The sequence below is a fragment of the Pteropus medius genome, unplaced genomic scaffold (assembly GCF_902729225.1).
Source record: "Pteropus medius unplaced genomic scaffold, Ma_sr-lr_union100, whole genome shotgun sequence".
NCBI classification, from domain to species: domain Eukaryota; kingdom Metazoa; phylum Chordata; class Mammalia; order Chiroptera; family Pteropodidae; genus Pteropus; species Pteropus medius.
In genome coordinates, this window is record NW_024349799.1 from 17,526,026 (window position 1) to 17,538,431 (window position 12,406).

A 12,406-nucleotide genomic window follows, 5' to 3' on the forward strand; every position below is an offset into this window, starting at 1 on the left:
CCTGTTCCATATCTGAAACAAAGAAACTGAGACCCAGAGGGGGCACGACCTGACTCAGGTCACCTGCTGGTTGGTGTCACAGTCAAGATGCCAGGCTCCCCCGCTGGTTCTTGGTCTTGGCTCTCTCTGCACCCCTCTACCACTGCTGCAGTCTAGAGTGGATGGAGGGGCCACATGGAGCTAATAAGGCCCCTGTGCTCTGGCCATCCTGGCAAATCTTGTAACACTGCAACCAATGAAAAGGCCTCGGCATGAGGGCTCCAGCACCCATCGTTGGCTCAAAAGAACCTTATGTATGTCTCTGGATTTTAGCTGCTCAGCCACGCCAGCCTACCCACCTGGAGTGAGCTGGAGTGAGCTGACCCTGGTCATCTGGTCAAACCTGGGGCGATGAATGGGGCTTCCTTGAACATTCCTTTGGAACCCTCTGCCTTGACCTTTGTCCCTAGCATTTTGGGGCTCTGTATGAGCCCAGTGGAGGCATTTGCCTTGCAAGATCTCAGGTTCTCAGTAGCTGGGGCTGAGTCCACCCCTGCTTGATGTGTATCCTTGGCCCGTCACAGTATGTCCTGGGGGCTGTCCCTCTCATACCTGAGTGTTTGTCCTGCCAGAACAAGGAGGGGCTTGGGGAGCAATTTTGGGAGTAGGCAGCAGGCCCTGGCTGACTGGGTCTCCATGGTGTTTTTGTCTCTGTAGAGTGTGGATCATCATGATGAATTCATTGAGTCGGAGATGAAAAGGACCTTAAACTCGTGCATCACTGAGAATGGACACCAACCAGGGGCAGGTAGGGGCCGACCACAGAGGAGGGGTAGATGGCTAGCTTTGGGGGTCAGGGCCTTGGTGGTCATGCACTTGTGCCAGGCCATCTTTTGGCTGGGAGGAGGGACTTGAGCCTGAACCCTAACACATGGAGAAGCCACCAGGAGAGCAGCCTCATTCTGTGTGCAGTAGACTTTTTCAACACAGAAAAATGGGAGATCTTAGAAGGTGATGAGCTTCCCTTTTCTGGAGGAATGCAAGCAGGGGCTGAGGAATTGTCCAAGCACTGAGCCGAGTAGAGGGTAGACTGACAAGCCAACTAGTTTTCATTGATCTGGCAGTGAGGGGAAGTTGGAGCTATTATCAGCTCTGGTTGGAGCAGTGGGAAGTCCCTATTAGCGGAGGTCAGGGAGGCTGGAGTGGTCGAGGAGGCCTTCTTAGAGGAGCTGGGAGGAGGATTCAGGGAGGCTGGAGTCCTCCTGTGGTATACCATGGCTGACATCTACCCCTTCCACTGGTCACATGTTCCAGGTCCAGGTGATGGACCCCCTGAGGCCGCTCAAACCTTCCCAGCACCTGAACCCCCTAGACCTCGCCCCGTGAGCCTCTCCTTGCGGCTGCCCCACCAGCCAGTCACAGCCATCACACGCGTCTCTGAGAGGTTCTCTGGGGAGACCTCAGCCACGGCTCTCTCGCCCACGTCTGCCACCGTCCTCAGCCCGAGCCCCAGCGAGGCCACCACACCCTGGACTCCCAGTCCTAGTGGTAGGAGCAAGGCCTTGGGGGTTAGCAAGAGACTCAGAAACCTGGGGCCAAGCCTCAGCATCCCCTCTATCTGTCACTGTGACTCCCTTCTCTAGTCGGTCTACTCTATCCAATGGGGCCCGTCCTTCCTGACTCTCTTCCCAGAGATGTCATGAAATAGCATTACCCTTCATGAGTGACAGACATGTCTTTTATTACAGGTAGAGGGTGTGGTTAAAAGGTGGCCTCTTACTCTGCACTTTTTGGCATAGTCCCCCCTGCCCCCAGGCCTGTCAGTGGTAGACCTGGGGTGGGGCTGTATGGGCTTCTAAAATGAGGGTTTGGGAACAGAGTGTTTTCTGGATGCGTAGCACAGGAGGCCCTGGGCCCTAGGGTCTCAAAAGCAGGTGGGGACACTTTAAAAGACCTCTTTTATGTTCCCAGTCTCCTTTCTCTACAACTGTTGGCTGAGGTGGGGCCAGCTTAGCCTGGGGTCCTGCCTGTCAGTGGAGTGATGCTGGGAAGAGGGTGCAGGGCTGGGTCAGAGGAGGAAGGCAGGCAGAGGCTGGCCCTCCCTGAGACAGGGCTTGTTATTTCTCTCTCTCCCTTTGTCCCACAGAGAAGAATTCTTCTCTCTCACGGTCTTCATTGGGCTCTGGCTATGGGGCAGTGACAGCAGGCAGGAACAATGACAGGTGAGTCAGGGCCCATGTTCCCATGGGTCATTGCTTCCTAGGAGTCATCTGGGCTTTGCTTTGGACCCAAGGTACCCAGGCCATCTTCAGGGAGTTCCCTGTGCCGATCCCAGGAGGAGGCATGTTCCTTGGCTTGGTGCCTCCAGAGGGTTGTTGGGTAGGATTGGAGCAGGGAAAATGAGGCAGTGGGGCTCCTCTGCCTCATTCATGCTCCAAATCCACCCATTAGAGTTTTGTTTGGAGAAATATGGCTATAGGCTGGTCTCTCTGGGGACCCCTGAAAGCAAGTCTGTCAGTCCCTCTGGAGGAAGGAGACTAGGGGGCTTTCCCACTGTCCTCTTCATCCATCCATCCTGGCTAGGGTCCCTCAGAGCTGAGGTGCTTCCTGCCCATGGACTGTGGAAGTACCTGAAGAGCCGTGGGCTGGGGCAGGCCTGCAGGGGCTTCCCTGTGGTATGGGCCTCCTCCTGGCCTATGATGTCCCCATGTTCCCTCAGGCCAACTGGACTGTGACTGGAGCTGGGAGTGGGAATGGGAGACTGGCTTGGCTTTCTTTTTTCTTTTAATAATAAAAGAATTGTGACTTTCTGGCAAACTGTTCCAGGGGGTGAAACAAATGGGGTCTTATCTAGTGTAGTGGAGGAGGGGAGTCTGGTCTTGGTGGGACTGCTTCTGAGTGAACCTCCTGCCTAGGAGGATGCCCCCTCCCTGCCCCGGGGAACTGACACCCTCACCTAGTTAAGGGGGCCCATTCCCCCTCCCCGAGCTGGGTGTGCTGGTCAGGCCTGCTTCAGACAGCAGCTCAGTTCAGAAAACTCGCCTAACCGGTCAGAGACTGGAGCAAGTAGTGCTTGCTTTCTGCCTGCCGCCAGAGCCCCCATTTCTGCCTCACTTCACTTAGTGGGGGGGACCAGCCTGGGGCCTGTGTGAGCTAGTGATGGCTGGACCTCTGTTCCTGATTCCACAGTTCTCTCCTCAGCCCAGCTCTGGTGACGCCATCCCAGTCACCCCCATCCTCGCAGCCACCAGCCACCGCTCCGGCCCATCGCCAGGGGGAGCGCCGCCGGGAGCTGGTGAGATCGCAGACGCTGCCCCGCACGTCGAGTGCGCAGTCCCGGAAGGCCTTGTTTGAGAAGTGGGAACAGGATACAGTGGGCAAGTATGGACACTAGTCCCCAGACCACACCCAGGTCTCCAGAGTAGAACCCGACCCGGAATTGGGTCAGGAAGGCACAGCACAGCAAAACTGGCCCTGTCCTACTCCCCAGAGGTCCTTCCTCAAGATGTGACCTCTCGGGCAAGATGCAAGGTCAGGGCTGGGCCACAGGCAGGCCGGGGGTCAGGGAGCTAGGCAAGACCTTATGAGAGCCCTCCTCTCTCCCCCATTCTCAGAGGGCCCACAGGGCTGCCCGCACTGCCGCATGGATTGTAGCCCCTTTGGTTTTTGGGTGTGATCAGAAGACCAGAAGGGCAGTTGATTGGGCTTCCTGGCAGAGCTGGAAAGAGACACACAGGACCAAGTGCCTACCAGTCCATTCCCACCCATTAGAGATGGGATCCACTCTTGAACATTTATCTGGCCCCCCCTGTCTGGGCATGGTAATGACACCTGTTGCTTACAAGAGGCCTCCCAGGCCTGTGACAGTGAAAAGACCCATTACTGGCTCCTGAGGCTTCAACTCTAGTGAGGGAGACAGACCCAGGGAGTGACCCACTGGCCCAGAAAACCTCGTCTCAGCTGTTAGGGGATGTCCTTCGGGCCCAGAGGAGGACACCATCCTTCTAGGCTAGGAGGAGAGAACCATCAGCACGGGCAGTCTCAGAGGGAGGCTTCTGAGGAGGGGTGGGATAGGGAGCAGGGGGCTCCAAGCAGGGAGCAGGGGGCTCCAAGCAGAGAGCAGGGGCACAGGGCCATGCAGGCTTAAGTCCTCTGTCCCAAGGTGACCCCTGATTCCAAGTGCAAGAATCAGGGCACTTGGAAGCTGGAAGTGGGGGCAGTGGTCTAGCGGATACCATCAAGAGTGGCTGTGTAGCTGATATGCGAGGCTCATACCCTGGATATGGGCTTGAGGGGTTCATGTGCATGCTGACAGAGTGGCTTCCCTGGGTGAGCAGAGCAGGTGGGAGCATCTTCTGGGTGGTATGGGAATGGCTGAGGACTCCCCTGCCTCTCAGAGGAGATGGCAACTGAAGAGTGGCCCCCACAGCAGGCCTGCACTCTCTCCGCAGGGGGAAAGGTGAGGCCCGGGGCAAGCTGAAGCGGTCCCAGAGCTTCGGGGTGGCCAGCGCCAGCAGCATCAAGCAGATCTTGCTAGAGTGGTGCCGCAACAAGACTCTTGGCTACCAGGTAAGCCCAGGGTCCCGCCCCAGCCCCTGGGAACCCCGGCCAGAGGCTTAACTGAGCATCGTTACTCCCCCTCTTGTTACCCTGGCCAGGGCAAGAACCTCAGGCTGGGGTGGAGGGTAAGAGATAGAGAAATTGTGTCTCCCCAGTTGGGCCCTAGCCACGTGTAGCCCATGCTTAGAAATCCCAGGAGTCCTGTATCTGGACCTGAGCAGACTGGTCTGTGCACCTTACGCGGTGAGGTCTGGTAACTGCAGCTTGTGGCTGAGCTGGGTGGATGGTGGACCTTGGAAGGGGCTAGTAGAATCTGCTTGTGGGGTTGAATTGGGTGGGGAGCGGTGGTGGGGGCCGTACCCCCTCACCTCCCTTGGTGCACCTTGCCTTGCTCGCAGCACGTGGACCTGCAGAACTTCTCCTCCAGCTGGAGCGATGGGATGGCATTCTGCGCCCTGGTGCACTCATTCTTCCCCGATGCCTTTGACTATAGCGCCCTGAGCCCCACGCAGCGGAAGAAGAATTTCGAGCTGGCCTTCACCATGGCTGAGTGAGTATGGCGGCCCCTCTGGCTACCAGCCCCCACAATTATTGAGCCCGACTTCTACCCAGGTGGAGCACAGAGGCAGGCAGGATAGGGGACAGCCATCTGCAGAGCTTAGGACCTTGCGTCCATCCAGTCTGTCTGCCTGCTGTATAGACGGAGTGACAGAGGCCTGGAGGCAGGGATCTGCCTGGGTCCCCCAGCACTGGGTGGTGGAGCTGGGTTCTCTTTTTGGTGCACCTACTCTCTTTGCTGGGTGCCTGGACTTTGGTGAGTAGTCTGGGAGACCAGCCACAGACAGGGCGTGATGGGCAGTGTGATAGGGACCCAAGAGCACTGAGTCTGTCCTCCCTGGGCTAGTGGATAGATGCAGTTGCCTGGGTAAGCCACAGCTGCTCACCAGTAGGAAATTAAATATATATGAATATATCTGCCTGGGGGACATTAAAATATCTCCAGTAAGATTTTGCTTCTCTAAACATTGTTCTAGTGTTTCATATGAAATTGCTTACCTCCTTAAAACCTACTCTTAGAGAGAAGATTAGGTGGGAGTAATTCTGGGATCAGAAGGTGCTTGGGAAGCCAGCTGGGGATTTGGTTGCTATCTGAGGGCAACCCCCAGAGCATCAGAAGCTCAAGGCGGGTGAGCTGTATCTGCCAGGACTCTGGCGGGGTGCATCATATTGAGTCAGCGAGGGACTCCTTACAAAGGTGTAGACAGGAATGAGGGAATCGAGCCAGGCACAGTGCAGTACCCTCAAGCTAATCAGCCTGAAGTTACAGGAACTGTGTGCAGAGGGTCGGCTGATAGGAACTGTGCTTTGGGCAGTGGAGTCACCAGCTCGCAGTGACCTGGCAGGGAGGAAGCCGTGGGGATGAATGCTCTGCCCTCACCTTTCTTCTGCCCTCACTCTAGGGCATTCTGTTGGCTGAACACAAGCAGAAGGCAGGGGAGCCATTGTTATGGTCCATCGGGGCCCCAGGCAGCAAGGGGCACAGATGAGAGTGTTCAGGGCTGCCTGATGCTAAGCTTCATGGAGATAAGGGGAGGAAGGTCAGAGGGAAGGAAAGCCTCCTCAAAGCTAAGTTTCCTGGAGGGAACATTTCTCCTTTTTCCTTGCCCACCTGCCCGCCTTTGTGCCTGTGACATAAGCCTCTGCTATCCGTCTGTGCCTGACCACCTTTGTTTCTTGTCTGCGTCTCAGTGCCTGCGTCCAGGAGGTGCTCTCATGTGCTTGTCGGGTTGGAGGAGCCCTCACCCAAGGTCTTGCCTGCCCTCCTGACTCCATTCCCGGCCCAACCTCCTAGCCTTACCCCAGCCCCCCACGCCCACCCGAGCCTGGCCAAGGAAGGAGTCAAAACCGCAGGTGACGAGACTTGTACTTGGTATCATAGGTCTCACCTTGAGCCCAGGCAACCTCCCCTCTCTGAGCAGCAGCTCTTGCTCTGGGGGCAGAATGGAGACCTGGCTCCAAGCTACTTGGCCCGAGTTGTTGGAACATGAGTATTGCCCCTGTTGTGTTGTCTCGGATGACGCGCTTGGACTCGGCCCCCTTGGGGTCATAAGAACTCCTTGTATACTTTAAAAGCCTTCTTTTTCTTGGCTGCTTGGGATTAGCTGTCATCCTAATTGCAGAAACAGCTTTGGACGGAGTGTGTTATGCAACTGGATCCAGACGATGGTGAAGTAGAGCCAAGCACACGATGCTGGGGAGGAGTGCCTCCCCAGGACGAGGCCCAGCTGCCTGAAGCCTAGAAATGGGGACTGTCAAAAATCAGACTGTCAGAGTCTGCAGGGCTGGGGCTCTAATGTGGGTACCCCGAGACCCACCCTGGCTGGGCGAGGCCACACTTGGCTTACAGAGTTCTTTTCCATCAAGTCCAGTGGGCCCGGCAGTGCCAGCTCATGCCCTCGTTGCCTTGGTCACTCTCAGCCCTGGACCAGGCTGGATTGTAGAGGGAGAGGGAGGCCCTGGGCCACGGGGTGGCAGCCCTGCGCCCCAGCTCTCAGGGAACACAGCTTCCCTTGGCAGCCAGAGCCAGAGAGATTCAAGGCTCTGCTTTCCCAGCACGAGGTTTGAGCTCACAGAGCCTCCAGACTACAAACAGATGTTTCTTCTGTTCCCAGCCCGGGGGAGTGGTGGTGGAGGCTGCTCCAGGTTTTGCCTCCCCAGAGCAAACAGTGGGGGTAAAAAACTTGGCCCTGCCTCCCTGTGGCCTGCGCCTGCTCCCCACTGAGGAGGGGAGAATGGTCTGCGGGGCCCCTAAGATGAATTCTTGTTTTTCTGCTGACGGAGGGGTTGGGGAGGGGCACCCATAGCAGGCCTAGGCGGGGAGCTTGCTCAGAGTCTGGGAAGGCGCCTCCCCTCATTAGTCATCTGGGAGATTATCTCACAGGTACTCAGGGGAGAGGGCTGGGGAGGTGGGCCTGTGTGTCCAAGGCCTCTTGGGAGGACAGCAACTTGGATCACCCAGTTACTTGGACAATAAGCTGGTTAGAGAAGCTGGAAAGAAAGCACAGGGACATCTGCTTGAGGGTACTGGCTACCAGCGTCTTTACATATGTTCCTTAGGTTTGCGGGCCAAAGCCAAGCAGACACACAGGGCTATTAGAAGCCACCAAGAGCCGTGCAGGCAGCAGGATGGCGCTCAGAAAGGCAGTTTGGGAGTAGGCAGTGCAGGGGGAGAGGAGCCTGAGTGCCAGTGAAGGCACAGCCTTCGAAAAGGAAGGGAGGACATGCACGGAGCCGCCAAACACTGGGTCCATCTCTCATTAGCAAAGAAAAGTTTCCAGACCCTTCTAGGAGCAAGTGCCTTAAAAGCACAGAGATGCATCAGGAACCTGTAGAGTAAAAGTGGCTTGTACTGCCCCTCCTCCCAGTAATTTACAGTCCCAAATATTCCCTGTGGCCTAATCTGTGTGAGAGAGGCGGCGTTGACAGCAAAATGAGCTCCCCTTGTCGGACAGGTGTTCAAGGCTTGGAAGGCTGGAGGACCAGCCCCTTTTATGGGTACTTTACACTCTGCACCCTTCTCCCTCATCTCCCATGGAGCCAGACTTCGGCCTCAGGCTCCTGATTGCCCTGTGGGGAATGTGCCCTGCTCTCGGGTTACCCTGAGCAGAAGGGGCTTCCAGGCTATTTGTAGTGCCCATGTGTCTCTGTCTAAAACCAAATAGGAGGCTGCAGTCCCAGCCCTGGCATCGCAGTCTTAGAGAAGGCTTAAACAAGTAAAAATAACCCCTCAAACTCCTCCTCCATCTCCCTAACAGGCTAGCCTTCTGGTGGCTGAAGATCACAATAGACTGGAATAGGAGAAAACCCTCTAAGCCCTTTTTAACCCCAAACAAGGTGGGGCTAAGTAAATTCACTTAAAATTCCTGGCAGGCAGAAAGACGTTAACTCTGGTTCTTGCTGTGTAGTGGTGACGGTTAAAGTGGTCTGTATTTTCTCTTTTGGACTATTTCATGTTGTTTGAATTATTTAAAACACGCTCGTATCATTTTTACAAAAGCATTTTTTTTTTTAATTTAAAAGGCAATTGGTTCTCATATTTGAGATGGAAATATTTTTATAAAAGTCAGTGCTGATCATCATTTTTTTCTCATACTCTGTCTCATGAGCTGTGTCTGCGGCTTCTGGCAATCTTATCATTACCGTTGTGGTGAGTGGGGTGGCGTGGGGACCAGATGAATACGGCTCAGTCCCCAGGTTGTTTGCTGGGGAAGCCAGCACTTTGCCCATGGCCTCCTGTCTGGTAGTAGAGGGTGACACCAGGATGAGGCCTTAGCGCCAGTCCTGACTGCCACCCTGATCTCTAAGACTTACTGCCCGTGCAGGGTTGTCATTACCAGGAGAGTAAATGCAGCCCCTAGAATGAAGAAGGGGGTCAGCTCGCTCTCCCTGCACAGGTTGGACAATACCTGGGACATGCCAGCAATTCCGGGTACCCTCTGTGAAGAAGGTGAGAAAAAAAGTAGAACCAGCTCAGCGGACAGGGGCCCAGGTACCCTCTGGGGCAGAGAAGGAACCAGGAATATTTAGTTGTAGGGCAAGACATGGATATGAAGATTCTCCAACATGGGAAGGGCTCTTTTGTAGGGAGAGGAGGGTGGAATTAGCCTTGCGAGACCAATAGTATAAAGTACCAAAAGGGAAAAGAGCATGAGAAATTAAGGGAAAACTTTGTCATGGCTAGTGCCACTTGCAGAGGGATTTGAATTGCCCTTGAAAGAAATGAGAGGCCCCTTCCCTGAGAAGGAGGAGTGGTGGTGAAGGCTGCTCCAGATGATCACGCCAGGGGAGGGCCTTCACAGAGGTGTTTGGTCCTTCCGATGAGGGCGTTTGAAGGATATTTCAGTTCTCCTCCAAGGCTGAGGTTCAGGGTTCTAATGCTGCCCTCATTTAATAGAGGGGACTGCTGAGGCCACAGCTGTCAGTGGTGATACCCCTGAGCACACGTGCAGAGCCTGCTTTCAAACACCTGAGATCCTCTGACAGCAGCCCTGGGAGGGAGGGAGGTGCTCTCCCTGTGCTGTAGGTGAGGAGGAAGTCACCAGATGCTAAGTGATAGCTGAAGAAGGTGAATCTCAGGTCCCCGGATGATTCTTGGAAGAACTCAGATTTTCAATCCTTGTCCACTGGCAAAGCACCTTTGCATGCCTGTCCTTGTCAGAGTGCCGACTTCCTTAACACTGAGCCCTGGGGAGCAAGGGTGTCCGCTCTTTGGGCCAAACCATTTGCCACTCCACAAAGCTGTTGGATTCTCTTACAGGACGCCTGCTCCAAACTGAGGGGGAGGTGGCGATGGGATCTGGGACAGATGTCTCCATTTCACCTTGACATTTGGTTTCTGATAGGAGGCCTGGTGTCAGGCCAGCACCATGAAACAGAACCCTATGCTAATGTCATGGTCCTTGTCTTTGGAGCATGCACGCCCAGGAGTCAGTGGAGACCGGTAGAAAATGGTGCATGAACCATGCGAACTGCTTTACAAGCTCTGGGGTACAAGGCACAGGAAGACACACAATCTCCCCAAAACGAGCAATGTGGGGAGGGGCTGTTGGGAAGGGGAGCAGAGGCAGGAGTCTGATTTTCTGCCAAGGAAATGGCACAGAAAGGTGAAGCAACTGGTAGCGTCAGGATCTGAACCCAGCTATCTAGATTTCAGATTTGAGCCTCTTTTTCTCCATGATCCCCTCTGCTTTTTAAAGTGAGGCATGATGATAAAAACGGTGACAATAATAATCTCCAGCGTTTATTAAGCCAGGCACTGTTCCATCTTGTTTGCATGGATTAGCTCATTAATCCTCACACCACTCTGTGAAGTGGCTTTTATTTCAGATGGGGAAACTGAGGCCTGGAGAAGTTAAGTCTCTTGCTCAAAGTCATATAGCTAGAAAGGATGGGGCTGGAATGGAAACTCTGATAGTCATGCACTTATAGATATGGGGGGGAAAAAAAGACTGGGAACCCTGGAACACTGTATTAGGAGGCATATGGGTGAATTTATTTTTTGCTTTATTCTTTTTACAGCAGGTCCTTGAATATCATTGTTTTGTTATAATGTTGTAGGATGAGGTAGGAACATAACTCTTGTTTATATCAAGTAGCCTATGGTAAAGTTGGTTTTGTTATACGTCATTTCTCTAAACACAGAACCTATCCATAAGGTTAAATGGGGACTTACTGTACATTTTTCTAGTTCATGCTGATTTTCCATATACTGCTGATATACGCTGCATTTTTTAGTGAAATTTAAATTTTTTTATTTTTAAAGAGAGAAATTGGTGCTAATAAAAGTTAGACTAAATTAATACGTTACTTTTTTAGAATTTAGTGAAATTTCAAAGTGAAATTTAATTTTCCTGAAAACTGACGTGAGTCTACTTACATCAAAATATGAGTTGCATAGGTGGTTCCCGAACGTGGGTGGGAGTTTGGGACATGCTGACTTAGAGTGAGTGACCCCAGAGGTTCTCCTGGGGTGATCCAAATCCTCTGTTAGAGGCCACTTGGGAGCCTCCAGCTCCAGGCTGAGTTCTGTCTCGGGGTGGTGATGATAGCTGTGGGGCTGGCTGATTGTGGGGACCTTTGTTCTGATGGGGCTTCTGTGTTTCAGGAAACTGGCCAACTGTGAGCGCCTCATTGAGGTGGAGGATATGATGGTGATGGGCCGCAAGCCGGACCCCATGTGTGTCTTCACTTACGTCCAGTCGCTGTACAACCACTTGCGTCACTTTGAGTGAAGCCCCTCAGGCCTGGAGCGCCACATAGCAACCCCAGGAGGAGACTGTGGGGCCCTTTGTGTTCCCTGAGTCAGGATGGCCCTGAGAAGAGTTGCATTTTGGTGTGAGCGCTGTTTGTCCTGTGGTGTGTGACTGCACTCCTGTCCTGCCCAGCTGTGTTACTGATTAAAGCACCGCTGAGCTGCACTCTGACTGCGTTGATCACAGCCAGGGGCTTGAAGGAAAAGGAAAAATTACCAGAGAGAGAGAGAAAAATTGGTGCTAAGTAATTATCTTCCTTAAAAAATAGCTTGTTTGTAGATCCCAGAATGCTAACTCACAATTTTCCCTCTGTTAAATCCGATATATTGATTTCACAGCGTTACTTACATTGATTACCAAGTGTTTTTTTTTTTTTTAATCAAAATACCCAGAGTTTTCTAATTCCTCACACTATTGTAGGTTCCTTTCCTCCCTCCCTCTGGGCCACTGCCAGGAAACAGAGAGACCGCTTAATCAGCAGCTTGACAAAGAAGACCAAAGTCTTGGGAAGAAAGAGTTTAATCACTCCCAGGTCCTGGGCAACAGATGACCCTCCAGTCACCTTGGCTCTCCAGGGGAGGGGAGGGGATGGGAAGTCTCTCTCCTAGTCCCAAAGTGCTCCTGTCCTTCCCAGGAGGCCCCACAAGTGTTTGGCTAAGAATAGATGCTTGTGCAGTTAACACTTTTGGGGACGGACAGGCCCTTTGTGTAGAAAGGTAGTTTTTATTCACAGCTTTTTTTAGGGGATTTGCTGCAGATATTTATAAAAAGTAACTCCATCTGTACCATTGACTGTTTGTACATAAAAAGATGTGTCAAACTTCGCTTGTGATTTGTTCTTTCTGTTTGGGACATGTGGGCCCTGTGACTAAGAAATTTTGCACAAATTTTTCCAAATGCACATCAAGTTAAATGCCCCTTAACTGTTTTTGTACCTAAATCACTTGCCGAGAAAAATCACATTTGCTCATCTCCATTGTTGAAGGAGCATGAACAGAGTTCCTTCTTGCGGATCTATCCCTGGATGTTGACTGAAGTATCTGTGATAAACAGTG

The 12,406-nt window shown here is 53.1% G+C and overlaps 1 protein-coding gene across 4 annotated transcripts in view; it reads left to right on the forward strand.

Annotated features, from left to right (window-relative positions):
- SMTNL2 (smoothelin like 2) overlaps positions 1-12,175 on the forward strand; it is a 19,511-nt gene extending 7,336 nt beyond the window's left edge. Inside the window, exons 2-8 of one of the 4 annotated variants that reach the window (XM_039886437.1) lie at positions 697-787; positions 1,294-1,527; positions 2,126-2,201; positions 3,169-3,360; positions 4,431-4,548; positions 4,938-5,089; positions 11,204-12,175. In XM_039886437.1, coding sequence (XP_039742371.1) covers positions 697-787; positions 1,294-1,527; positions 2,126-2,201; positions 3,169-3,360; positions 4,431-4,548; positions 4,938-5,089; positions 11,204-11,330 — 990 coding nt within the window. In that variant the 3' untranslated portion in view covers positions 11,331-12,175. The remainder of the gene's footprint in view (positions 1-696; positions 788-1,293; positions 1,528-2,125; positions 2,202-3,168; positions 3,361-4,430; positions 4,549-4,937; positions 5,090-11,203) is intronic. The other 3 variants (XM_039886438.1, XM_039886439.1, XM_039886440.1) reach the window with 3 other exon arrangements.
- Positions 12,176-12,406: the final 231 nt, after the last annotated feature.